The sequence below is a fragment of the Panthera uncia genome, chromosome D2 (genome assembly GCF_023721935.1).
Source record: "Panthera uncia isolate 11264 chromosome D2, Puncia_PCG_1.0, whole genome shotgun sequence".
Classification (NCBI taxonomy): domain Eukaryota; kingdom Metazoa; phylum Chordata; class Mammalia; order Carnivora; family Felidae; genus Panthera; species Panthera uncia.
The window spans coordinates 32,682,379-32,710,284 of NC_064818.1; the positions used below are offsets into that span (position 1 = coordinate 32,682,379).

The 27,906-nt window shown below is 38.2% G+C and overlaps 2 protein-coding genes across 6 annotated transcripts in view; both read right to left on the minus strand.

Moving 5' to 3' along the window:
* Nucleotides 1-11,088, minus strand: part of CFAP70 (cilia and flagella associated protein 70) — a 104,519-nt gene extending 93,431 nt beyond the window's left edge. For 2 of the 3 annotated variants that reach the window (XM_049645228.1, XM_049645229.1), the window contains exons 1-2: nt 7,720-9,415; nt 6,547-6,733 (exon numbers count right to left, since the gene is read on the minus strand). In XM_049645228.1, the coding sequence (XP_049501185.1) occupies nt 6,547-6,733; nt 7,720-7,782 (250 nt within the window). In that variant the 5' untranslated portion in view covers nt 7,783-9,415. The other variant, XM_049645227.1, reaches the window with a different exon arrangement.
* Nucleotides 11,089-14,570: 3,482 nt separating this feature from the next.
* Nucleotides 14,571-27,906, minus strand: part of ANXA7 (annexin A7) — a 32,148-nt gene continuing 18,812 nt past the window's right edge. For all 3 annotated transcript variants that reach the window (XM_049645239.1, XM_049645237.1, XM_049645238.1), the window contains 8 exons: nt 26,304-26,406; nt 25,751-25,845; nt 22,305-22,418; nt 21,904-22,074; nt 19,615-19,785; nt 19,460-19,535; nt 18,311-18,423; nt 14,571-16,621 (listed from right to left, as the gene is read on the minus strand). In XM_049645239.1, the coding sequence (XP_049501196.1) occupies nt 16,499-16,621; nt 18,311-18,423; nt 19,460-19,535; nt 19,615-19,785; nt 21,904-22,074; nt 22,305-22,418; nt 25,751-25,845; nt 26,304-26,406 (966 nt within the window). In that variant the 3' untranslated portion in view covers nt 14,571-16,498. The remainder of the gene's footprint in view (nt 16,622-18,310; nt 18,424-19,459; nt 19,536-19,614; nt 19,786-21,903; nt 22,075-22,304; nt 22,419-25,750; nt 25,846-26,303; nt 26,407-27,906) is intronic.

The window sequence follows — 27,906 nt, forward strand, 5'->3', positions numbered from 1 at the left end:
TGACCCATGGATTATTTTGAAGTGTGTCTTGGGGTGCCTGGGTGGCTCAGTCGGTTAAGCGTCTGACTTTGGCTCAGGTCATGATCTCATAGTTCGTGGGTTCGAGCCCCACATTGGGCTCTGGACAGCTCAGAGCCTGGAGCCTGCTTTAGATTCTGTGTCTCCCTCTCTCTCTGCCCCACCCCTGCTCACACTCTTTCCCTCTCAAAAATAAATAAAACATTAAAGAAAAAAATGTGTGTCTTTTTGTTTTCAAGTGTTTGGAGTGTTTCCTGTTCTGTATTATTGATTTCTAGCTTGATACTATTATTGTCACAGAACACATTATTTTAGTTAATTTAAATTTGTTGAGGTTAAGTTTATGACACAGAATATGATTTTAGTATGTGGTCTGTGGGTTTTTGAAAATAATGTATATTCTGCTATTGTTGGGTGTTCAATAAATATTGATTAGATCTTGTAGGCAGATGGTGCTGTTGAGTTTTCCTATATACCTGTTGATTTTCTTCCTTTTTTTTTAAATATTTATTTATTTTTGAAGGAGAAAGAGACAGACTGCAAGTGGGAGAGGGGCAAAGAGAAAGAGAGAGAGACACAGAATCTGAACAGGCTCCAGGCTCTGAGCTGTCAGCACAGAGCCCAACACGGGTCTCAAACCCATGAACCGTGAGATCATGACCTGAGCCAAAGTCAGATGCTTAACCAACTGGGCCACCCAGGTGCCCCATACCTGTTGATTTTCTATCTTACCTGTTATTCTATAAATTGAGAGACAGGAATTTATGTCCCCAACTATAATTGAGTGAACATGTCTACTCCCCCTTTCAGTTTTATCAGTTTTTGCGTCACATATTTTGCAGCTCTGCTGTTTGGTGCATACATATTTAGGATTACTAGGTCTTCTTGGTGGGTTGACTCTTTTATCATCATATAATGAACTTCTCTGTCTCTGGTTATTTACTTTGTTAAGTCCACTTTATATGATGCTAATATAATCACTTCCACTTTTTGATGAATATGTGCATAATACATCTTTCTCTATCCTTTTACATCTTACCTGACTATATAGTTATATTTTGAGTTTCCTGTAGACAGTATATAGTTAGGTCATGTTTTTTTAAATCCACTCTGCAATCTGTCTCTTGATATGTTTAATGTAATTATTAATATATTAGGGCTTAAGTCTCCTAGGGGTTGCCTGTCCTCTCTTTTTCATTTGTTTTCTTTTTTCTGCTTTCCTATAGATTGCATGAACATTCTTTAGAACTCCATTTTATGTATAATACATTTAAGTGTATCTATTTGTATAGATTTTTTTAGTGATTGCTCTAGGCAATACATTATACATACATTACTTCTTACTGATATCATCATTATATTTGTTTGAGTGAAGTATAGAAATCTTATCTCCCTTTCTGTCCCTTTGCCTTCCCTGTTTAAAACTGCCTAAAATATTTTCTCAATATACCTTTAGAACTGCATCAGTGTTACACTTTGTTTCAAGTATCAAACACAATTTAGAAAACTCAAAGAGAAGGAAAGCTTACTTTATTTATCCAAATTTTTGCTTACCATATTATTTCTTCCTTCCTGGTGTTCCTAGGTTCTTTCTTTTATCACTTTCAGTTCTCTTTAGAGAACTTCCTTCAGTCATCTTTCAACTGAGGTCTTGATTTCCCCTTCATATCTTTTCTCTGGGTATTGGATTCTGGGTGACAATTCTTTTATCACTTTAAAAATATTATGCCATTCCTTTGGGGCCTCCATGGTTTCTGATGATAAATTGATGTCATTCTAATTGTTTTCCCCTGGTTTCAGATTTTGTTCTGTGTCTTTAGTTTTCAGAAGTTTAATTATGTTTCTTAATATGGATTTCTTTGGTTTTATCCTACTGGGAGTTTGATTAGCTTCTTGAATGTGTAGGTTTATGTCTCTCACAAATTTGGGGAATTTTCGAGCTTTACTTCTTTGAATACTTTTTCAGCCCCATCCTCTTTCTCTCCTTCTGAGACTCTGATGACACTGTTAGATCTTTGTCATAGTCCCACAAGCTTCTGAGGCTCTGTTCATATCTTTTTTTTTTTAATGTTTATTTATTTTTGAGAGATAGAGACAGAGCACAAGTCGGGGAGGGGCAGAGAGAGAGAAAGGGCGACACAGAATCTCCAACAGGCTCCAGGCTCTGAGCTGTCAGCACACAGCTGACACAGGGCTCAAACTCGGGAACACCAAGATCATGAAGGCTGAAGTCAGAGGCTTAACCGACTGAGCCACCCAGGCGCCCCTCTGTTCATATCTTTTTAGTCTAGTTCCTCTATATTAGTTTGGATATTTCTATTGTTCTATCTTCCAATTCATTGATTCTTTCCTCTGTCTCCTCCATTCTGCTGTTGAGCCCATTCATTGAGCTTTTCATAACACTCGTTGTATTTTTCTGATCTAAAATTTGTTTTTAAAGTATATTTATTTTGAGAGAGAAAGTGCATGTGCATGAGTGGAGGAGGGTCAGAGAGAGAGGAGGAGAGAATCCCAAGCTGGTTTTGTGCTGTCAGCACAGAACCCGACATGGAGCTTGATCTCACAAACCATGAGATCATGACCTGAACTGAAGAGTTGGACACTGAACAAAATGAGCCACCCGGGCACCTCTGATCTAAAATTTCTATTAGGTTCTTCTTTATAACTTCTATTCCTTTCTAAGACCTTCTATTTCTCTGCTGAGTCCTTCTATTTTTTCATTGTTTGCAATCGCTCACTAAAACCATTTTTCTCATGGCTTTAAAAATTTTTTTTTAATGTTTATTTATTTTTGAGAGGCAGAGACAGAGCATGAGCAGAAGAGGAACAGAGAGAGGGAGACACAGAATCAGAAGCAGGCTCCAGGCTCTGAGCTGTCAGCACAGGGCCCAACACGGGGCTCAAACTCATGAGCTGTGAGATCACGACCTGAGATTAAGTTGGACAATTAACCAACTGAGCCACCCAGGCACCCCAATCTCATGGCTTTTTTAAATCTTAGTCTAATAATTCTAATATATCTGTCATTCTGTCATCTTGGTGTTAGCATCTACTGATTTTCTTTTTTAATTCAGTTTCCTTAGGTTCTTGGTATGATGGGTGATTTTCATGCAGTCTTGGACTTTTTGTATGTTATGAAACTCTGAACCTTAAATCATCTGTTTTAGCTGTTGTTGTTGTTTACACTGCTCCAATAGAGGAAGGGGAGGGGCATTGCCCCATTATTGCCAAGTGGAGATAGAAGCGTATCTCCACTCAGCCTCTATTGATACTTGAGGGGGACAGCTCCTCATTACTCTTGAGAAGGGGTGGGAGTTCTGGTTCCTTACTTCTTTTCCACTGATACCACAGTGGGTGTAGTCTCATTACGAAGACGAGATGGTGAGTCTCGACCCTACACTAGGCCTCATACTACCACAGTGGGAAGTAAAATGGTTATCTTGATACTTGTTAGATTGGGGCAGAAGTCTAGGCTCCCTGTGTGGTCTCCATTAAAAACCACATGGTGAGAGAGAGGTCATGGCTAGATAGCACAAAGGTCCTGGTTTCCTATTTCGTATGCTCTAAAACCACCAGCTGGGGCACCTAATTTCAGCTTTGTGAGAATCCAACTCTACATCCCCTACCCAGCTTGGGTGTGAGTGGGTCCACATTTTTTTGTGTGTAGTTAGTGTTTGGCTGGAGCAGAGAAGTTACTGTCTAAAAGTTTTGTGTCTTGCTAGGCTGCGCTTTTCCTGGTCTTTTGATTAGAGAAAGCAGACTTCTGTTTTTTATTTGGTCTGCACTCATTCATTCATGTTTCTAGGCTGCTGGCTTCTTCAGCATGAAGTCTGGAATATATAAGGCAAAAAGAAAACCCAAGGAACTCACCACTGCGTCATACCTTATGTCTCAGGTTTCCTTCTTCTTTAAAAAAAATTTTTTTTTAACATTTATTTATTTTTGAGAGAACAAGAGCAGGAGAGGGGCAGAGAGAGAGGGAGACACAGAATCCAAAGCAGGATCCAGGCTCTGAGCTGTCAGCACAGAGCCCAATGCGAGGCTCGAACCCACTAACCATGAGATCATGACCTGAGCTGAAGTCAGATGCTTAACTGACTGAACCACCTAGACGCCCCTCAAGTTTCCTTCTTCTCTCTTCATTGCAGAGTCTCTTATGTTTGTTTTACATATGAAGTCCAGGGTTTGCACCTGTCCTTGGTGAGAGGAATAGGGGAAAGTATATATACTCCACAGGTTCTGTTTTAAATCCTTACTTATTGCTAATGACTGCACTTGAAAGCATAAATTTATCTTAAGAATTACTTTAGCTATATCTCACAAGTTTTTGATATTTGGTGTTTTACTGTTGATTGACTCTAAATGCTTTACAATTTTTCTTATGATTTCTCCTTTGTCCCATGAATTATACTTAACTACGTCTTAAAATTTCCAAATGGATTCTTTTTTTCTGTTTTTGTTATAGATTTCTAATTTTGTTGACTGTTGTATTTTACTCAGAAAACTTAGTCTGTATGCCATTGATTCTTTGGTATATGGTAGGACTTGCTTTATTGCCCACTGTTTGGCCAGTTTTTATTGTATAAATGTTCCTTGTGTGTTTTAAGAAAACATGTTATTTAATGATTGGCATAATCCTATGATTACTACTTATTAGGAAAGACTTTTTTCATCTATCCAATGGCTAGACACATATGATGGGGAATGGACTTTTTTTTCTTTTTGAGAGTCTAGGCTGTGGTAAAGGGGGTAGTCTCAGTCTCAACTCCCAACTACCACAGCCCAAGGTCTTTGTTTGTCTAAGAGCATTAAAACCTAAGCCCCTAGATTTTGCAGTACTGCCCTCTCCCCCAACACCACCACACACCAATAGCAGCTGTTCAAGAGTTCCAGGTTCAGTCCCTGCTTTGCTTCTAGAACAAAGGGCTTGCCCTTTCTTTCTCATGAGTTCAGTGACACATTTAAAACAATGTTCCAGTTCTGCTTTTCCCATTTAACATGACAAGGAGGGAGGCAATTAGGAGACTTGACACTCCTCTTATTTGAGGTTGGGATTAACAGAGAAGCACAGAGCAAAGAAGAAAGAAGTAGAAAAAAGTGGTCAGAGATCGTGGATCAGATGGATGCCTCCATGGGTAACTGATTTCCAGTTAGGCAAGAGCTAGGAATCACTTTTCTGGAGCAATGCTTCCCAGGAGTCACCTGAGACTTTTGTTCCTACATGCAGCTTCCTAGGCTCCTCTCCTGGCAATCATGAATTTAGTGTTCTAGGGTGGGACTCTGAAAACTATTTTCTCCCAGAGCCTCAGGTGACTCTTATGGAAAAAAAAAAAAGGTTTAGAAAGTAACGTTCTAGAGTACTGTATGATTCCCAGGTCTTCCTTCCCTAGGTCTGAGATCTTGGAATCTGTGGTTTTGGCAAGAACCATAGGAGATGTTGCCACTACAAAAATAACTAAACAAAAATTAAGAGTACAGGTAAAAAAAAAAAAAAAAAAAGCCAAGGGGTACCTGGGTGGCTCAGTCGGTTAAGTGACCGACTTCGGCTCAGGTCATGATCTCACAGTTCATGGGTTCGAGCCCCACATCAGGCTCTGTGCTGACAGCTCAGGGCCTGGAGCCTGCTTTGGATCCTGTGTCTGCCTCTCTCTCTGCCCCTCCCCTGCTCGTGCTCTGTTTCTCTCTGTCTCTCAAAAAATAAATAAATACTGTGTACTCAGAACCTGTAAAAATGTGGATACAGAAATCATATATTCATTAATTCATTCAACAAACACTTTTTGAGCCCAGTTATGTCCTTTTATGTCTAGGAGCTAGAAATTCTGAAATAAATAAGATACAAACCTGAATTTCAAAAGTGTACAGAAGTACTGTATACAGAAGTACAGACAAGATTGCCAGGTAAAATACAAGACCCCAATTATTTTTTTTTAAGTTTATTTATTTATTTTGAGAGAGAGCTCATGCACAAGTGGGGGAGGGACAGAGAGAGAGGGAGAGAGAATCCCAATTAGGCTTCTTGCTGTCAGCATGAAGCCCAACATGGGGCTCAATATCACGAACCATGAGATCATGGCCTGTGCTGAAATCAAGAGTTGGACGCTTAACCCATTGAGCTGTCCAGGTGCCCCACAAGCTGCCCAATTAAATTTGAATTTCAGATAACCAATGGATAAATTTTTAATATAAGTATGTCCCAAATTTTGTTTTTCAGGGTTTGTTTTTTTTTTTTTTCCTAAATCTGTCAACCCTAAATATAGGAATATTTAGGAAAAGCTCTCAACCCAACTCCGGAGGCAAGGGCTGCAAAGTTCAGCCAAATGTCAAAAGGTCTTTGATACAAATTGATTAGAATTAGCAGGCCATGGAGATTGCTGCCAAAAGCAGCTAGGTTTCAAAGTATACCACATTATTCCTAGGTTAAGAAGGTAAGGTGTGTTCATTTTCCCCCCAAACAACTACTAAATACCTCAGAATCTCCTTATAACATACTCACATAATTAACATTTTTAGTACCACAGGACTTACAGAACACAGGTTTGTGGGCGAGGTCATCCAAAGTAATTCCTCCTTCAGGATTGAACTCAAAGCTGCTAGTGAAGTTGTATTTTGCAGTTCCTTCTGGAGAAACCGTAACCTTTGCAGAGTCTCCCAGAACCACTTGACTGAATTCTGCACGAATAAAAGTAACTGGAGTATCTCCTTTAAAACCTTTCTGTTGACAGAAGGATACACTTTACAATTTTACTCAAATAGAGAATTTTCCTATACATCTGGAAACTCATTTTGACTTGACCTAAATAGCATTTTCCGTGTTTCCTAACAAACTATACCACATATACAAAAAGGTTAGGTAGGTAGAAAGTCATTTAAAAAGTCTAGTTGTAACTAACTGCAACATTCTATTTAAATGCCATTATGTTGGAGTTTTAAAAATAACTTTTCTTGTGTTTACATGATTATAAAAGTATATTGTGAAACATTTGAAAAAGTGAGAAAAGCACATGGAAAACAAATCACCTGTAATTTCACTCTAATATGTAAACACTATTAACATTTTAGAATATATTTTTTAGTGCTTTCCAGTGAATATATATGCACGTATACGTAAATATATATACAAATATGTACACACATTTATACACACCTTTTATACACCTTTTAAAACAAAGCAAAATATTATTCATTACATCCTGTTTTGCAATGAGCTTTTGACTTCATAATAGTGAATGAATATCTGCCATTTCATTATTTTGTAATTTTTATAGTTAACTCATATTGTAGTTTTTATTTAAATTCATCAAATGAAATTAATCACAAGAGAAACTCTGGAAGAATTCAGATATTTTTCAGGAGAAAAGACCTGCGGTCTATGAAAACAAAAATCACTTCTTGTTTCACCGGTAAAATTTAGTATTCAAGTTGCCAGGTATTTTACACACATAGTGATTTGACCTGCTGATTATATAGTCGAACAAAAAGGAAAACTGAGAAAGTAGTACCCAGGGCAATGTTAAGTAAGACCAGCAGGTCAGGTGTTATAGGAGGGTGCAAAACCATTTCTCCTGCTGCTGTTTCCAATACATCTTCCCCCAACCTGCACGTAGATGTTTGACAGGGAAACCTGAACTCAAAGACAAATGTACTTTCAAGAAGAATGAATAAACTAAGGCCTTCTCAGATTTCCAAAGATAACATTACCAAGTCATATCCATCTGTCACAGTGATCTGCACAGGTCTGCCTGTTGATGACACCTGCTCCATATCAGCACTTGGGCAAAGTCCCTCTGGTCTTCTCTGGTCTCTGTAAATATAATGAATCCACCTTTCCCCTCCAGTACCATAGCTGTAGAAGTACCCATATTATATCATAACCAATACTAGGGGATAACCTAGGAAAATGCCATAGTCCCATCAATGTTTTGTGCCCTTTTCAACCTTTGCAGCTAGACAGGCAGTATTTTACAGAGTTGTTCACAAGGAGGATTACATCAGTTAGTACTAAAATGATCCTTATATGTGTAACTAATCCATAAGCACAAATCATCACAAGACATAGAGGGTAGGAGTGCCATCTCCCTTACTCCCCGCTGCCCCCCACATCTTCCATAGTGTTCTTTGGTAGACTTTTTTTTTTTTTTTTTTTTTATGTGCAAAGTTCCCCTCAATGGTTCCTTAATCTCTCACTTTTACAAAACTATACTTTGAGCACAGGAAGGAAACAGCCATACGGAATAATGGCTAGTCCATTGGCAAAAGTCCTGACATACGTCTTATTTAGTCAATGATATTTTTAAATTATTTTACAACATTAAGGACACAATTTCAAAAATTAACTGGATATGTTTAAGAAAGATTTTCTGACTCAATTCAAAGTGGAACTTAAGGCAATTCAAATGTTTACTGAGGGCATACTATGCTGTGTCTAGGAGTGGTGGTACAAAAAAGGAGCTATCTAGTGTCTCCAGGCTATATAATTATTCTGCCTCTTCTCAGCTACTCCCTCAACCTTTAGTCATCTAAAACAGGTCACTTGTTTAACACCATGTCCTCAGGCTCAATCACAGCCTAAGTGACCCTGACAATTTTCTTATCAAGTTCACATTTGAAAATGACCTTTTACATCAGTTTTCTTCTTTCCTTTTCAATAGTATCACGGGAATTAGACCTTCACTAGCCTGATCTTGGACAAAAGCCTAATTTCTCTGAGCCTCAGTTTCACCTTCTGTAAAATATATAATTTAACTTCTGATGTTTCACATTTGTTGTGAATATCCACTAAAACTGCTTAACCTATGAAGCACCGCACAAGTGGTATTATTAATACGCACTGCTTTTCCTGAATGCTCAAATACTCCCTTACATACAAGGAATCTCTCTCGTATTTACAGTCTCTGAGTGCCCGGCACTTTGCCTTGTCTTAGCGGCGTATTTACTGAATAATGAATGCAAGAAATCTGGCTAGTTACAAGTGATGGTCAGGGCAGTCAGTGGGGGTCGGGGAGGGGCGCTCCTGTTGCCCCCAGCAGACCTGCACTTCTTGTCATATCGCTCCTAAGAAAATGTAAGGTAACAGTCAAATCAGAAAAGGTTTGATGAAGGAAACCATGTGAAGGGGTGTGGTCTGGGGACACAGGCTTAGCGCCCGCTTACTGCCGCAGAGCCAGAAAGGGGTCTAAGTCTGGATTCAGGTGGGAGGTCCGGGGTTAGCGGTAGCTCCTGCGCCTAGCAGGGTCGGTGGCATTTAAGTCTGTACCCGAGTGCACTGCGTTGGGATGCGGTCCCAGCGTTTCACTCTGGCTGTAGCTGAAGAGAAGCTGTTAACGGGGTGTGGTCGCAGGTCCACGAAGGAGAGATTGCGGGGGGGGGGGGGGGGGAGGCAGAGGGTTTTCGGAGGAATTACAGCCGTCTTACCTGAGGCAGCCACAATTGCGTTACCCGCAACTATAGCAACTAACTACCTCTCGCGAGAACTTAGTTCTGGCATTCTTTACAAGTTTATCCCTAAGACTCGCGATAATGGTTTCTGGTGGGGGGAAAACAGCTGTCTGCGCCTGCGCTCCAGGAACTAGGCGCTTGAGTGGCAGTTTCTGTTGCCATGTTCGCGGGTGCAACTTTGCTTTAGCTTAACTGCAACGTTTTCTAACTTTGGATTTTGTTTTGTCGACCTTTTCCTTTCAATATCCCTACACAAATAGTTGGAAAACCAAGAGGAAATTTACTTAAAAATAAAATAAAAGCCTTTATTACACGGCTTTGAAAACCGGTCATTTAAATCTTTCTCCATGAAAAATGCAGATGAGTTATTTTAAAAGTGAGCCTCTCACACACTGTTGGTGAGAGTGCAAAACAGTCCTACTTCTGGTGCTCAATACTTATACAATAAATAGACTTGAAGTATATAATACTAATCCAAAGTTTTAATACATTTGAAAACACCAAGAGTTTTGGAATAATAAAATAGCAAAAACGTGGAAACAACCCAAGTGCCCGTCAGTGGATGAGTGGATGACCAAATTGATTATATAGTCACAAAATAGCATATTACAAAGCAGTCTAAATGAATTAACTGCAACTACACGTGGATGGGTCTTAGCAACATACATACTTTCAAATGTTGCAATATTAAGAGCCATTTTGAAGGGGCTCCCACTGGTTAAATTTGGGCGTCAAAATAAACAATGATAATGATTACAGTCCACTGAGTAAAATAGGGATACACAAGTTCACATGAATATAAATAAATGGAGAGAAAGGAAAAGAAAGCTCCTAACAGAATGCCAACCCAATAAGAAAGAGGAAATGATGGAAACAGAGAATTACCATTTGGCACACACTATATAAGTGGATGCTAAAGTTGGTGAGAGGAGGTTTGATGAGAAGAGAATATTGGCATGATTTTGGAATACCAATTACAAAGGGGAAATTGTGAAATGAAACCAACAATACCATGTGGTTGAGGTTAACATCACCATGATTGGGAGGAGTCTACATTGCATGCCTCCTGATGAGACTCACTGGGAAAAAGAAAGCATCATTTTGTGCTATTCCTGCCATCAGAGAGAGGTTTTAGGCCACCCCCTTGAAAGTAAGTGCTGTACTCTTTAAAACTGTCAAAGACATGAAAGACTGGGAACTGTTCCAAAGGAGTCTGAAGATATATGCCAGCTACATGCAATATGTATTCCTGTATAGTATTTTGGACCAGAAAAGAGACATTGTTGTGACAGTGGGCAAAATTTGAATGGGCTTAATGGATTGGATGGTAGTGTACCAAAACTGATTCCCTGATATGGAAGTTTGTTTGCTTTTATATAGGACACTATTTAGAGGAAAATACACAACAGGGTGTTTAGGAGTGTTGGAACATCAAGTCTGTAGTTTGCTTTGTCCACCCTCAAAATGTCCAGAAAAGGACTCATAGTAAGGAATATATGCATATGCACATATACATGTAAATAAAGTGAGCAATGAAGCAATAAGGTGTTAACTATATGAGAATCTGGGTGAAAGAGATGTGGAAATTCTTTGCTCTGTTTTGGCAACTTTTCTGTACATTTAAAATTATTTCAAAAATTATTAAACTATACACACACACACATACTACTCCCATTGGAAATGTCTTAGGATACAAAACTACCACAGCCAAATTTTAAAAATAAATTTTATTTCTGTTATAAACATATTAAAATTATAAAAATTAAGAAAAAAATCTTTTAAATGTTGCAGTGTTATTAGTAATTAAAACAAATAGACCTATGGAACTACTGAGTAATTTCTCTCTGGATTTTTTCCCAGGTGAGGGCTCTGAGTGAATTAGTACTGAGAGAGCTATCCTACCTTGCCCACGAAATACTTTTTTTACATAATAAGCAAGGGTTATGGCCAAGTCTTTGTTAGGGAACTGTTCTAGATCACTCATGATGCCAAGGCAAGAAAGGATAAGTAACAGGTGTCACTTCCTTAAACATAATTAACCCTTTATCATTAGATTGTGGAATGCCTGAGGGTAAAACCTTGTGTTATATAGTTCTTTTATTCTCCTGGAATGCATAGCAGTGACCACTCTGAATTTCTTATAATCCTTACAAGGAAAGGCATTCAAATGTTTTTTGACAGATTTAAAACATCAACTTTGCAAGAAAACAAGGAAAAGGCCCTTTTTAGTGCCACAGAAAATACAACAGTACCAAAAATCAGAATTAAGTCATCTACATATACAAACCAATTTGGGGGACAAAAAAAGTTCTATCATCTAATAAAATTCAAACTCTTTAGTTTGGGTTTCAGAAACCTCCACTAAATGACTCACTATCCCAACAAACTCCTTTCACATTACTCCAAAAAAATTGTTTCTAATTAGCTAATCTGTTATTTCCAGTCAATTTATTTCTGACAACATTCATTAATACAATCAAATGTATTGCTCATCCTCAAATTGATTTAGAAAGTCAAAGTAATCACTATCAACATCCCTGATGGATATTTTGCAGAAATGGACAAGCTGATTGGGTGCCTGGGTGGCTCAGTTGGTTGAGCGTCCGACTTCAGCTCAGGTCATGATCTCACAATTCATGGGTTCGAGCCCTGCGTCGGGCTATTTGCTGACAGCTCAGAGCCTGAAGCCTGCTTCAGATTCTGTGTCTCCCTCTCTGTCTGCCCCTCCCCTGCTTACACTGTCTCTGTCTCTCAAAAATAAACAAACATTAAAAAAAATTAAAAAATAAAATTCGTATGGAAATGCAAGAGACAGAATAGCAAATGCAATGTTGAAAAAGAACATAGTTGGAAGACTCACACTTCCCAATTTATAACTTATTACAAAACTACATTTATCAAGTATTAAGTGTAGCTTAATCAAGGCATAAGGATAAACATATAGACAAATGGAATACAGTTGAGAGTTCAGAAATAAAGTAAGAGTGCCATGACAATTCAGCGGGAAAAGAATAGTCTTTCCAACAAATGATGGTGGGACAACCATATATCAAAATGTGAAACAAATAAGTTGAACACCTTCACACCATTTATAAAAATGAACTAAGACCTAAATGTAAAAGCTAAAAACATTAGAATATTAGAAGAGAACATAGGGGTAAATCATGTTAACCGTGCATTAGACGATTGTTTCTTAGACATGACACTGAAAGTACAAGCAACCAAAGAATAGAAAAACTGGAATCAGAATTTTAAAGTTTTGTGCTTTAAAATCAAAGAACACCAGCAGAAAAGTAAAAAAGGGGCACCTGGCTGGTTCAGTCCATAGAGCATGCAACTCTTGATGTGGGGTCATGAATTTGAACCCCATGTTGGGTATAGAGATTACTTTAAAAAAAAAAAAAAAACTTAAAAAAAAAGGAAAAAGGCAGTCCACAGGAGAAAATCTTTGTAAATATATATTGTGTGGGTATATAATTTTTTGTGTATTATATTTTCTATCTTAAAAAACTTTTCTGACTGGGGAGTGACTGCCTTCTCCCTGGTTAGCCCATTCAGAGACAGCAAAGGCCCCCAACTAGGAGCATGCCTTTGATATGCAAACTAACCAATCCAGAGCCTTACCTCTTACGTTTGGCCCTGCACCCGAGGAGGCAATATTTCTCTACTTTAATTATCCTAGAGCCAGGTAAGAGGACACTAGAGACCACCCATATAGCTCAAAAATTACCAAAATTATTCAAACTAGCCAATACTGAATTATTTATCCTATTCAACTTTGCTTCTCCGTCAGAAACCCCAATAAAGGTCATGGCCCAAGCATTCCCCCCTGGCCCTCCTCCTGACCACCCTGGTGTCTTTCCCATATGGCCCTGTGTGTGCAGTGCCTCTGTTCTCTAGAAAGTTTGAATATAATAATGTTCTTGAGCCTCTCTTGTGTCTCCTCTTATGGCTGAACCTAAACTGACTTCATAAAAACACACAGAAGCATACAAAATAAAATAATATCTGATAAGGGTCTACTACACAGAATATATAAATAACCCTTACAACAATAAAGAGACAAATAACCCAATTTTAAAATGGAAAAAGTATTAGAAAACATTTTTCCAAAGAAGATATGCAAATGGCCAATAAGCACAAGAAAGGGAAATTTACAAATCAAAGCCACAATGAGAGGTCATTTCACATCCACTTGGCTATAATCAAAGAGACAGATAATGATAGTGTTGGTGAGGATGAAGAGAAATTTAGTAAAAAAAAAAATTTTTTTGGAAACTGGGATCACTGCTGGTAGGATTGTAAAATGGTGCAGCTGTTGGAAAACAGTCTGGCAGATCCTCAGAAAGCTAAATATAAAGATAGTATATCATTCAGCAATTCCACTCCTAGTTTCATGGCCAAGAGAACCGAAAACATGTGTCCACATAAAAACTTGTACATAAATGTTCACAGCAACATTATTCATAATAGTTAAAGGTAAAAACAACCCAAATGTCCATCTGTTGATGAATGGACAAAAAAAAAATGTGTGTCCTTGTTACAGTGGATTATTTAGCCTTAAAACAGAATGAAGACTGATTCATACCACAACACAGATGGACCTGAAAAAACAGTATGCTAATTGAAAGAAGCCAGACACAAAGGGCCACATATTTAATGATTCCATTCATATGAAAAGTCCAAAATTGGCAAGTCCATAGAAACACAAAGTAGATTAGTGATTGCCACGGGCTGGACAGGAGGAGGGGGAATGAGGAGTGACTACTGATAGGTATAAAGTTTCTTTTTGGGTGATAAGAATGTTCAAAATTAATTATGGTGATGATGGCACAGATTTGTGAATATGCTAAAAACCACCGAGTTGTACACTTTAAAAAGGTGAATGGTATATGAATTATATCTAATTTTCAAAAGGTTTAAAAAATATATTTTATTGATCATATCTTTTCTTTCCTTAATACTTTACCCCCATTTCTCATCTTTACCAAATCCCATCACTGTTACTTTTGTAAAACCTACATCCAAACTGAACTTTTTCAGTGATACTTTTATTTTTTTTTAATTTAATTTTATTTTTTTTATTTTGGGACAGAGAGAGACAGAGCATGAACGGGGGAGGGGGAGAGAGAGAGGGAGACACAGAATCGGAAACAGGCTCCAGGCTCCGAGCCATCAGCCCAGAGCCTGACGCGGGGCTCGAACTCACGGACCGCGAGATCGTGACCTGGCTGAAGTCGGACGCTTAACCGACTGCGCCACCCAGGCGCCCCTCAGTGATACTTTTTTTTTTTTTTTTTTCAACGTTTATTTTATTTTTGGGACAGAGAGAGACAGATCATGAACGGGGGAGGAGCAGAGAGAGAGGGAGACACAGAATCAGAAACAGGCTCCAGGCTCCGAGCCATCAGCCCAGAGCCCGACGCGGGGCTCGAACTCACGGACCGTGAGATCGTGACCTGGCTGAAGTCGGACGCTTAACCGACTGCGCCACCCAGGCGCCCCTAAGTGATACTTTTAAAATATATGTTTATATATTTTTGAGAGGGAGATAGTGCAAGTAGGGGAGAGATGGTGAGAGAGAATCCCAAGCAGGCTCCTCACTATCAGCGCAGAGCTCCATGTGGGGCTCGATCCCACAAACCGTGAGATCATGGCCTGAGTCGAAATCAAGAGTCGGACGTTTAACCAACTGAGCCACCCAGGCAACCCTCAATGATACTTTTTTTTAAAAAAGTAATTAACATCCATCTTAACCCATTATCCTTCTACCCATGTATCTTACCTTATGCCACAATTGTACATAGGTCTATCTAAGAGTAAGGTTGTATCTTATGCCAACTTATATGCCCCTTGGTATTTACACAAAACTGTTCATTGAATTATAATTCATATTTACTATTCTTCTCCTCAGTTCTTAGTACAATCATTCATAAAATCTATTAAATTTCTGCTTTGTGCCAGGGAGCTTCACACAAAGAACTACGGTTCTCATCTCAGCAGAATTTATAATCTAACATTTACCACTTTTTTTTGGTGTCTTTTTATTTAGAACCCCCAATATATTATAAATTTCCTTCCTTCATATTTCTCCTGGCTACCCACTATAATGATCAATATACTCAATAAGTAATTGCTCAGTACTGGGGGTAAACCAATGGGTGTTGCAGTCATCCTCCTATACCACTAACTGAGCTCCTGAACACTTCTCCAAAGAGCTAGCACTCAATTTTCCCAGTGATGCTTTAAGCTTCGTTCACTCATTAACTGAACACCTCCTACATGTGAAGCTTCACTTTCTTGAATCATGATTAAATTACAACTAATTCTTAAAGTCATAATTTTTTTTTTTACACTTGATCTTAGCCAAAAGGCCGAGAAGCTATTTCATAATTTTTTTTTAAAGCCAAGGGCCAATAAAGATCTTTAGAGAATTTTAGTAGACAAAAAAAAAGTAGGCTATATATTTTATGCACATAAACATATAATCCCTTTTTAAAAAGTTGTTACAGGCAATACTCATCTATTCACTATGTGGAAAGTTTAGTGTTTATAAATATAAAATACCAATTTGTGTAAAATAAGATGCAAATTACTCTTCTATGTCAAAAGAGCTGAATTTTTTAAAAATATAGTTTTGATATACTACCAACTATAACTGTCCAATGGACCTATGGGGCTTTGGAAGGCAGAGTTTCAGCAACTTTTTTTTTTATTCATCATTATTACAGAGAATTAGAGATTGCTGTGATTTTTATTCAATTTGGGACCCTGATTAGAGTAAGTACAGTGAGAATTATGCCTTACAAATATCGCGTTAATACTACATCATCGTGATATGGCTTCACGTTGATTGTATATAGAGAAAAAAATAACATTGGAATTAAGGCAATAACCACATGTGCAAACCAAGCACAATACCCTGACACAATCCTTAGTAAAAAGCTCTTTTGGTTTGGTGATGGTTGATATTGCTGCATGCAGGTCAGCCACTGCTTTGAAGGATATGCTGTGAAGAGCTTCATTTATTTAAAAATCCCTCCTACTGGCCTACAATGGCCAGCAGAAGCCTTCGGTAATCTCCACTTGTGTCACTTACAATCATTGTGCTCAGGGTCTTCTGATACATCTGTTTGAACATCTGTTTTATTTGTACAAGATCAATCTGCATGCAAGAGATGATATTTTTGATGTTAGAAAAAAGCTGTTAAGAGAAAACTGGTATTATTAGAATTATTCTTTAATAGTGAAAAGAATATAATTATAATCAAAGCAGAGAGGGAAAAAAAACACACCAAGTGACTGACATTTAATAGCTAGCATTTATACCACTGCTAGCATCATCCAGTGAAAGGCTAATTTACTGTTCTGTAAAAATATTGAATAAGGGTGGTACTAGTCTCATCTATTATTCCAAAAAACACTGGTGATTTAAAAACCATTTAAAAAATAATAAAACCATTTGATAGAATGGTTATTATCAAAAACAGAAAATAACAAGTGTTAGCAGGATGTAGAGAAATTGGAACCCTTGTGCACTGCTGGTAGGAATGTAAAACAGTATAGCTGCTGTAGAAGAAGATATGGTGATTCCTCAAAAAAAATAAAATAGAACTACCATACGATACAGCAGTTCCACTTTCAGGTATGTACACAAAAGTGAAAGCAAAGACTCAAGCAAATATTTGTACACCAGTGTTCATGCTAGCCAAAGGTGAAAGCAACCTGTCAATTGACAGATGAATAAAAAGAAGGTATTGTATACATACAATGGAATACTAGTCAGCCTTAAAAAGGAAAGAAATTCTGACACATGCTACAACATGGATGAACCTTGAAAATGTTATGCTAAGAAAGAAGCCAGTCACAAATGGATAAATACTGTATGATTCCACTTATACAAGGTACCTAGGGTAGTCAAATTCATAGGAAGAGAAAATAGAATGGTGGCTGGTGGTTGCCAGGGGCTGGGGAGAAAGGAGAATGGTAAATTATTGTTTAATAGGCATATAGATTTTTAGTTTTGCAAGGTGAAAAAATTGTGGTGGTATGGTTGTACAACGTGAATGTACGTAATGCCACTGGAATGCATACTTTAAAATGATTAAAATGTTAAGTTTTATGTTGTATATATTTTATTACAATTTAAAGAAAAGATCGTGCTTAGAAAATTTAGGTCTAAGTACAAATACACAACTTTTTAAAAAACATCATATGATGGTTGTCTTTTTAAAAATGATTTACCTTCTCTAGTATAATTTAGTGGCATAGGTTTTCTTTCAATTAAGAAAGAACTCTAATAAATATACAAAGTCAAAGAAAGGAAAATATTTGAGGTATATTTAGATAAAGAGATAACGATAAATTTTTAAAAATTATTTTATAATTAAAAGCTATGCTAAATGTCGAGAATTTTATTATCCAATAGGATTAATCTTTCACAAAATTTTTTACATTAGCAAAATGAAAATGAAAAGATAAATATTTTCCAACTTGATATAACCCAGTATTCTCTGCAGACCTCCTCAAGTAGGAAAAATTCTTGGCACTGGCTACACTGAGACACAGTCGTCTGTTGCACTAACTTAAGCCTCTCTCACAGCATGAGGAGAATGAACACTGTACTTCACACAGCCTCCGCCAGTAGTGACAAAGGAACTCTTACTTACTTATTTAGTACATGAAATTTATTGTCAAACTGGTTTCCATACAACACCCAGTGCACATCCCAACAGGTGCCCTCCCCAATGCCCTTTCTTAACATCGTTCCGAGGGACTGACAACCTGCTGAGGAACTTTCAGGAAATTAACATTCAAAATCAAGTAAGATCAGACAAAAAAAAGAAAGCCTCACCTCACTTCGAGTGACCACAATCCTGACCAGGGTGGAGTCATCTGTGCCGGCACCTTTCATAGAATAGTAGAGCCTCTCAGCAAAGAAGGCAGGGCGGTTCAGGGCACACTGCACTGCAAGTTAGAGATACTTCACACATGATGCCTTGACAAAGGTATCCATGCTCCAGCTTCATTTATCACTTCTAGCCTGCCTTTGATCATTTTCTATAGAATTATCTGAGAAATTTGAGGTGATGTTCTCCCTCTTGATTTTTTTTCTCAGAATCCATCTTTCTAGCCACATTAGATAGGCTACCCTCAATCTAGAGGATTCCCTCTAGCTAATAAATCCCATTTTCTTTCCATAGATGCAATAGCTTACACTCTTTACATTTTTTCCCTTCAAGTGAGAAAATCTATAGCAACTGTGGCCAATAATATCTTACTTAAAAAGGAATAATGACTGAAGTCTGAATTCTACAAGTCTGAGAGAAGGACAGGAGATACATTCCAGTATGAAAACGAAAACAGATTTGAGCCAAGATTTGAGAATAATAAATCTGACACATTTTCTCTTAGGAAAATTAACATCAAAGTCTTTTCCTGCAAATGGTAGAGGTATACTAACTGTACATTATTACTTTAGTTATAATTACTATAGTAATATTTGTAAGACACTCAATTGCTAATACCACATGTGTTCCTAATACTCTCTTTAGTCATATATTCTCCAGGAGAATTAAATTTCCATTTCATCGGACATCTCAAAGAACACCAGAAACTGGGTTTTTGATTTCAAAAGGGAAAAGGGTCTCTTGGATTGAGTATTTGAAAGATGTTTTTGGGAGCTCAAAATGACACTTTGTGTGATGTCACTTATAGTTCCTTAGGGCTTTCCCATTCACTTTAATGGAACTGCTACATCTACTGTATATTCTTGTTTAATCCTCATGAAGGGCATACAGAATAAAGACCAACTAATTCCAAAACAACACTATTCGATCACACCACCACCATTCATAAGGAATTGTATATAAAACATGGGATTAGCTCAGCCTCTAAGCAGATTCCCAGAAGGCTATATTAAGCATCATCACTTAATGGGAACAACTAGTCAAAGCCTCATTCATTTACAAACAAAACAAAGCAAAACATAAAAGTATCTTACAGATGGACTTCAAACCACTTTCAACATTTCCGGAAAATTCACGGGCAACACTACTTAGTAAATCTCGATTAGCCACCTTCAAACAAAAAACACAAGGGTTAAAATATTTTCACAACTTAAAACAGAAGCCAGATCTTCAAAAGAAAAGCTCATACCCTGGAATAAGCCTCCATGGTAGCTTTCAGCTGAGGAAAGCTTCTTGTGGCAAGAATCATGTTAAAGCAAGATTCATCTGTCCCTAGTCTCCCCTCACCAGCTTGATAGAGACGTTGAGCATCTTCCTGAGCCAGCTGGTGGTTAACATTCTGATTCTCATCACGATTTCCCTGCAAAAGAGGAAGGCAAGACTTGGAAGATGTGACACAAGTTCTATTAAAATCCTCCCCCACCAAAAAAAAAAAAAAAAAAAAAAAAAGCCAAAAAGAAAAACATCTTTTCTAGGATATATAAACTACCACTCAAATGAAGAAATTATAATTCTCCTTAGCTGGGATTTAAGATCAATATGCATTATACTGAGTTCCACTTTGTATTCATTTATGCAGCTAAAATGTATGGAGCACTTGTTTTGTGTGAGGCTGTATTAGGTTCTCCAGAGAAAGAGTACCTATAGGATGTGCAAGGTGGTAGGGACACAAGAAAGACAAGGTCCCTGCCCTCAAAGAATTTAAGTCAAGGGAGGGAGTCTATAATATGGACTTGTAGGAAGAAGCTACAAATAACTCAAGTTCTGCCAGACTGTGCCAATTTGTATACCAAATTTTCACTGGGATGGGAGGGAAAGAAGGAGAGAGCGAGAGAGAAAGCCGTGGGCCTGAACAAGAGCAAAGCCTAGATGGGCATTTGGTTTCTCTCAAAAACACAAACCCAAATGAAGGAAAAGCTGCCCTCTAAAGTCTTGGTGTCAGTCTGAGGAACACAATAGACAAGTGTTCCTTAAAGGTGAGAAACTGTATTCTGAACACAATGGAGAGGTGTTCCTTACAGGTGAGAAACTATTTTGAAGAGCAGTGGGCACAAGAAATAAGCAGAAGCATATTCTAAATGAGAAACTAAAGATAGCACACAGGAAAAGATGCTCAGGAAAAACTTCCCAGATGATTGCCTTTGGATTCAAACACACAAAAACCAGTCTCATTTTCCTGAGAAGCCATTCTTCTGCTCACTCCCTTTAAGAGGTCTCTTTACTTTGTAAAATAGCTGGGCCTTGAACTCTGCATAAAGAGACTTGGCACCTCATGTAGTCTTTTTTTTTTTTTTTTTTTTTAAAGTAGGCTCCATGCCCAACGTGGGGCTTAAACTCACAACCCTGAGATCAAGAATCACATGCTCTACCAACTAAGCCAGCCAGGCGCCCTTCATGTAAAAAATAATCATTTTTTAGCATTAAATCCCTGTTCCTGTTTTGTCTTCTTGCTGTTGTTTTTCTTCTTGTTGTTTTTCAATGCTAATCTATTCCCCTACTCTGTTATTCCATTGTAGGTAAATTCAATTTCTTCCCACCCATTTGCTTTCTCATTTCCACATTCACTCACTTTGGCACACTGTGTTTTCTGCAACTATCTTCCTTTTGCTCTGAAGAGCCTGACCTCTGCTTTCCTATCCCTCAAGACTGCCCAGCTTTGTATACTAGCAGGATAGCCAATAACTCCTGACACTGAATCAGTGTGCTTGCCTTTTCAAGTAGACCCTCATCATCTCATTCTAAGTATGCTTATAATATCATTCCAAATATCCTATCTGGATAATTTTCCATCACTTCTCCAGCACATCTGGGGAATCAGAATAAGGAAGGTGCTAATCACATTACTGTGAACTCTGAGAAAAGTTTCTGCATCTCTGGCTCTCCTCACAGTTTTCACCTCTTACAGCACTTCCATGGAAGTCCTGCATATCGTCAGTTGATGGCCCAATTTAACTGGCAGTATAATGCTAAACTTGCAAGTATGAGATTCAGGAACACCTGGGTGGTTCGGTCAGTTAAGTGTCTGACTTCGGCTCAGGTCATGATCTCACAGCTCATGAGTTCAAGCCCTACATCAGGCTCTCTGCTCTCAGTGCAGAGCCTGCTTCGGATCCTCTGTTCCCACCCACTCCCCCCCCCCCCCCCCCGCTGCCATCTCTCTCTGCCTCTCTTTCTCTCAAAAATAAACTTAAAAAAAAAAAAAAAAGAAGTATGAGATTCATCCTAAGACAAAGAGCCAAGCTGATTTCTGATTCCATATAACGTTAAAGAGGTTAATTTCTAATCTCTTACAAACCTAGATCTGTGGAAATAAACTCAATAGTGACTACAAAGAAATTTGAACATTGGATTCTGTGCTACCCCTCTTAAAGATGTCAAGATTCCAAGGGGCTAAATATTAAAAGGAATAAAGAATGCTCCCTGATAATACAAAGTGAAGAATGTTCCCTCCATCAATATATATTCATACTATACTCACTTGGCACATGGATACAAGTAAACGTTCAAAATGTCCTGATGTATCTGATCTAACGTCCTTTTCAAGGTCTCGTCCAAATTCTGATTGATAACATCTGACAATTTCTCGGATTTCCTGATTTGTTCTTGTGCACAAAATTTCAATCAATACACGTTCCTGAGTTCCTGCTCCCTATGTGAAATGAAGAAAGTGAGACTTATACAAAAGAAAAACAAAATAACAGAAAATAATTAAATCTTACTAGTTCATCAAATACTTCTTTGGCCTCCAGACCTAAAAAGCTCTATTTATTCAGATGATATGATACAACATACTGATTTAGCTGTCACTGTAAACTGCCATAATTGGTGGGGTTTTACATTTAAAATAGGATAAAATATACAAAGTAAATGACACAGTACCTTCATTGCATTCCGTAAACTCCAGGCATCATAATATGTAGGTGGCATGAATAGGGCAAGGATCAGTTCTTCCATATTTCCACTTAACTCTGATTTGAGGTCTTTGATTAAATCCTATTTAATTACAAATACAAACTAATTATGTGTGCTCTCCAAATTTTGCTGCTTAAATTTTTTAAATATGGAAAAGTAGAATTGAACTGCTTTATGAAAACCTAAATTTCAAATTTGAGTAGCATATACTAAGAAACAAGTAAATATATACATTTCAAGCTTGTATTTTAAAGCAGATGTATTTTATTCACTCTACCAATAAACAATAACAAATTCCTACTATAGTTCCACCACTATACCAGGTACAAAGACAGAGATATGAAATAAAAAAATCATTCAAATGAACAAAATGATAAGCAGGTATTTACTTAGTATAAGAAACTGTTCTTGTTCTGTGTGGAAGCAGGAATCATCATTGTGTTCTTCTGTGGAAAGATAAGGTAAACCCCTAAAAAGAGATAGTATAAGGCAGCCTGTACTTAAGTAGCACATAAATAAACAGCAGAAAAAGCTCAAACAAGAGAAGTTAAAGTGGGCTAGAAAGCCCAAAGAAAGCTTCTAGTCCAGATCTTGAAGAGTATGTAAAATTAGCAAGCAAAGAGGAAGGAGAAAGACATTTCAGGCAAGAAGGAAGAACACAAATGAGAAACACCAACATGGTTCCCAGGCTTGACCATGCACTCAAATCATCCGTGGAATTATTTGAGAAGAAAAGAAAAGAAAAGGGAAAAAAGAAAAAAGAGGGAAAAAAAAGAAAAAGGAAAAGAAAAGAAAAGAAAAGAAAAGAAAAGAAAAGAAAAGAAAAGAAAAACACACTGATGTTGACAAATACTCAGAGGTTCTGCAAGTGTTTTTAAGTCTGAAAGGAAATTATGATGCTCAGCTAAGGTTGGGAGTCACTAGTATGAAACAAGAACAAGCAAAGCCTTTTTAATGAACCGGTAAGACAACCAATTTTGTTAGAGGGGAACGTTCTCACAGATTAGTGAGACAGAGTTGTAACGATATGCTTGGGTCATCACCTTGAACACAAGCTAAAGAATGTGCATTGGATTCTTCATGCTGGGAGAAGCCACAGGAAATTTTTATGCAAGAAAATGGCATTGAAATGGCAACCATAGGCAGTATGGACTACGATGACAAAGAGGTTTATAGATAAGAACATTTAGGCTACTAGAACATTTAGGTAAGAATTCATTCAGGCTTGGACTTGAGTAGTGGATTTGAGATAGAAGCACATTTTTAAAAAGACCTTTTACATATTAGATCAACAAGATAGAGTTAATAACCAGATGCTAGGACAAAGCAGTGCCTGGCATATAGTAGGCACTGAATAGGTATCCAAAGACTGATAAAGAAGAATGTGGAATCAAGGACAACTCCACAGCAGGTTCGAAGAATGACTTAAAAAAATTTTTTTAATATTTATTTATTTAAAAAAAAAATTTTTTTTTTTAATCTTCATTTTTGAGAGAGTGAGAGACAGAGTGAGAGCAGGGGACGCACAGAGAGAGAGGGAGACACAGAATCCGAAGCAGGCTCCAGGCTCTGAGCCGTCAGCACAGAGCCCGATGTGGGGCTCGAACCCACGAACCGTGAGATCATGACCTGAGCTGAAGTCGGACACTTAACCGACTGAGCCACCCAGGCACCCCTAATATTTATTTTTGAGGGAGAGAGAGAGAGAGAGAGCGCACGCGCGAGCATGCACGTATGTGCGCATGAGCAAGTGGGGGAGGGGCAGAGAGGGAGGGAGACACAGAATCAGATGCAGGCTCTAAGCTCTTAGCCATCAGCACAGACCCCAACGCAGGGCTCGAACCCACAAACTGCAAGATCACGACCTGAGCCAAAGGTGGATGCTTAACCAACTGAGCCACTCAGGGGCCCCTAGAAGAATGATATTTTTATTAATTAATAGGAAGCCAAAGAAAAGATGGCTGGGAATAAAAAAACATATGTTGTGAGTTTAAATTCTAAACTGATATATAAGAAAATTCAGGACAGCTTGGCACAGGCTATATACAAACTAAAGAAATTCATAATATGGAAAATACTTTTGTTAGAGAAGCAAGTATGAGGTTGAACCCTAAGGAAATGTAGAGTTTGTGTTGCTTAATCAGCTTTAAAATTGAAGAAGTGGAGGGGTTCCTAGATGGTTTAGTCACTTAACTGTCTGACTTCGGCTCAGGTCATGATCTCACACTTTGTGAGTTCAAGCCCCGCATTGGGTTCTGGGCTGACAGCTTGGAGCCTAGAGTGTGCTTTGGATTCTGTATCTCCCTCTCTCTCTGCCCCTTCCCCACTCACACTCTGTCTCTCTCAAAAAATAAATAAACGTTAAAAAAAAAAAAAAAAAAGACTAAAGAAGTGGACCTGGGCCAAGGAGGGAGGGTAAGGCAGAGTAAAATAGGTCAAGTGGGACCAACTGATGAACCTCTGCCCCCATTCTAAGAAAAGTAAACTAGATCCAGAGAATGTTAGAAAGTTTTAGGATTCCTATCTAAATGGCAAACCAATGGTACCCAGTTTTCCCCTTTATATCTAAGAAGCAGTAGCACTTTTTAGCCATAGAATCTTGCTATATTTTGTTACTGATCATCCATTCAGCAAATATTTATCAAGTGGCTATTTATTATCATTCCTGTACTTGGTGCTAAAAATGCACAAATGAGTAGGACATGGCTAGCCTGAGGGGAGCTCACTGTTTTGGGGAGTGGGCAGTGAGATCAGTTAGAGCAGAAGTTTTACAAAATGCTATCAGACCACGGTGAGAGAAGGAGCTAAATTCTGCCTAGAGCAATGAGAGAAATTTCACAGAGAAGCTGATTTAACCCAAATCCTGAAGTTGTTTGCCATGAAGAAAAAGAGGAAAAGGTCTTCTAGGCCAAGAGTACAACATATACCAAGCATAGAGTTATAAAAGATCATGATGTACACAGGGAATGGCAAGAAGTTCCACATGGGCATAATACAGGATACAATTAGAGGGAGAGAATGGAGTGGAAGATGATGCCAAACACCAAGAACAAGCAGGGGCTATGTGATAAGTCATTGAATCCCACTGTAAAGAGAAGACTGAGAACCAAACTATTATACTGTTTATCTATTTTATATATAAAGTTATCTACTATCAGTTACACTATTGTAGCCATAATCTGTTTTCTACTGAGCATCTATCAGACATAGTATGAGGTATGATTATGAGATGAAGGATTACTCCAAAATTAGACTTTTAAGAGAAATACATAGCAAACACACCACTCTGGGGTCTCTGGAGTCTGTCTCTACTTTGTACCACCAGTACTAATAAAAACATAGTATCCAACCTCGCATAAAGGCAGAGTCTACAGGCCATTGTTTGTGGCCAGAAAAGAAAAAAATATAAATACCTTGCCATACATGGTCTTAAAAGCTGCTTTAATTTTTTGCCTCTGATCATTGGAACGGTTGGCCACAATATTCACAATTGCCTGTTCGTCTGTCCCTGGAAGAACCATACATGTTTAAGCAAGGATGAAGTCGGTGCTGGCTACTCCTTGAGGACATCTCTTGGTTGCTTTACAAGGACTGGTGCCAGATTAAATTGAGGTATGTGCACAGGTGGACACATAAACTTGATTTATTTTTACTTTAGATTTAGTTTATTTTTACTTTAGATTCAATTATAAATAAGATAAAAACCTGTTTTCTTTTTTCTATTTAAAAAAAAATTTTTTTTTAACGTTTATTTATTTTCGAGACAGAGAGAGAGAGAGAGAGAGCATGAATGGGGGAGGGTCAGAGAGAGAGACACAGAATCTGAAACAGGCTCCAGGCTCTGAGCAGTCAGCACAGAACCCGACGCGGGGCTCGAACTCACGGACCGCGAGATCATGACCTGAGCCAAAGTCAGACGCTTAACCGACTGAGCCACCCAGGCGCCCCAAAAACCTGTTTTCTTACCAAAACCCTTCATCGCTTTCCGAAGAACTTCTGCATCTCTCATGGCATCAAAGTTGGCAGCTGGTCGGATTGTTCCTTGAACTCCCTGAGTCATTGCGGCAGGCTGAAATGAGAAGCAAAAATTCCAAGTCAGTTACTGTGGTAATCCTTCCATAACATAAAAACACATCAAATTATCATGTTGTACACATAAAACTAATACAATGTTATATGTCACTTATATCTCAATAAAACTGGGAGGCAGGGGATGTAAAAATGTTCAACTTCTTTAGTGGAAGAAACAAATTTTTTTAAAAGCCCGGATTCTCTGCTGACAAGAAGACAACTTAAGACTTCCCCAGTTATCACTCTTAGGCAAGGAGGCCATGTTTAACTTTTAGGACAAAGCATATGAGCATTTTATTTTCAGGGCTCATTCTGGAACAGGCAAGAAAGACCTATCCCCTTCCTGCCAAAAGACAGCTAACCTCCAAACTTTCAGGTGACAAAAAAGTCAAGCTTGTGAAATCAGTCACAATCTTCCTATGCCTCGATTTCCTTCTTGGTAGAATACAAGGGAAAAAAAGAGACTGATTCCTGGATAGTGTTGAGCAGCAGTGTCTAATTTAAAGACAATAATATAGGGGTGCCTGGGTGGCTCAGTCAGTTGGGCATCTGACTTCGGCTCAGGTCATGATCTCACAGTTTGTGAGTTCAAGCCCCGCATCAGGCTCTGTGCTGACAGCTTGGAGCCTGAAGCCTGTTTCAGATTCTGTGTCTCCTTCCCTCTCTCTAACCCTCCCCTGCTTGCACTCTGTCTCTCTCTCTCTCTTTCTCTCTCAAATAAGTAATAAGCATTAAAAAAATTTTTTTTAAAGAGCTTCTGCACAATAACTATAGCTAACATCACACTTCACAGAGAAAGACTGGATGGTTTCTCTCTGAGATTGGTAACAAGGGAAAAATTCTGTTCTCACCACTCATTCAAAATAAATAGATAGATAGATAGATAGATAGATAGATAGATAGATACAATAAGATAATGAGGGCTTTAGTTAGGCAGACCTTGAATTGCTCAATGAGGTTTCAAATAAGCAATAAAATTTTGGCAATATCTTTCCATTTCCTCTATAGGCCCTCATTATCAAACATGAAATAGAGGCACCTGGATGGCTCAGTCAATTAAGCATCCAACTTCAGCTCAGGTCATGATCTCACAGTTCATGAGTTCAAGCCCCACATAGGGCTCTCTACAGTCAGCACAGAGCCCTCTTTGGATCCTCTGTCCACCCTCGTCTCTGCCCCTCTCCTGCTCATGGTCTCTCAAAAATAAACATTAAAAAACATGAAATAAAACATTTTGTAGTACGAAAAGCACAAAATGAAAGCAAGCAATGATTAGAGATTCTGGGAGGTAGAATATTCTTCATAGATTATATAGGAAATAAACCAGAAGGCAAAACAGGGACTATACTTTAAAAATACAAATTGGGGCACCTGGGTGGCCTAGTCAGTTGAGTGTCTGACTCTTGATTTTGGCTCAGGTCACGATCTAATGGTTTCGTGGGTTTGAGCCCTGTGTCGAGCTCTGTACTGATGGCACGGAGACTGCTTAGGATTCTCT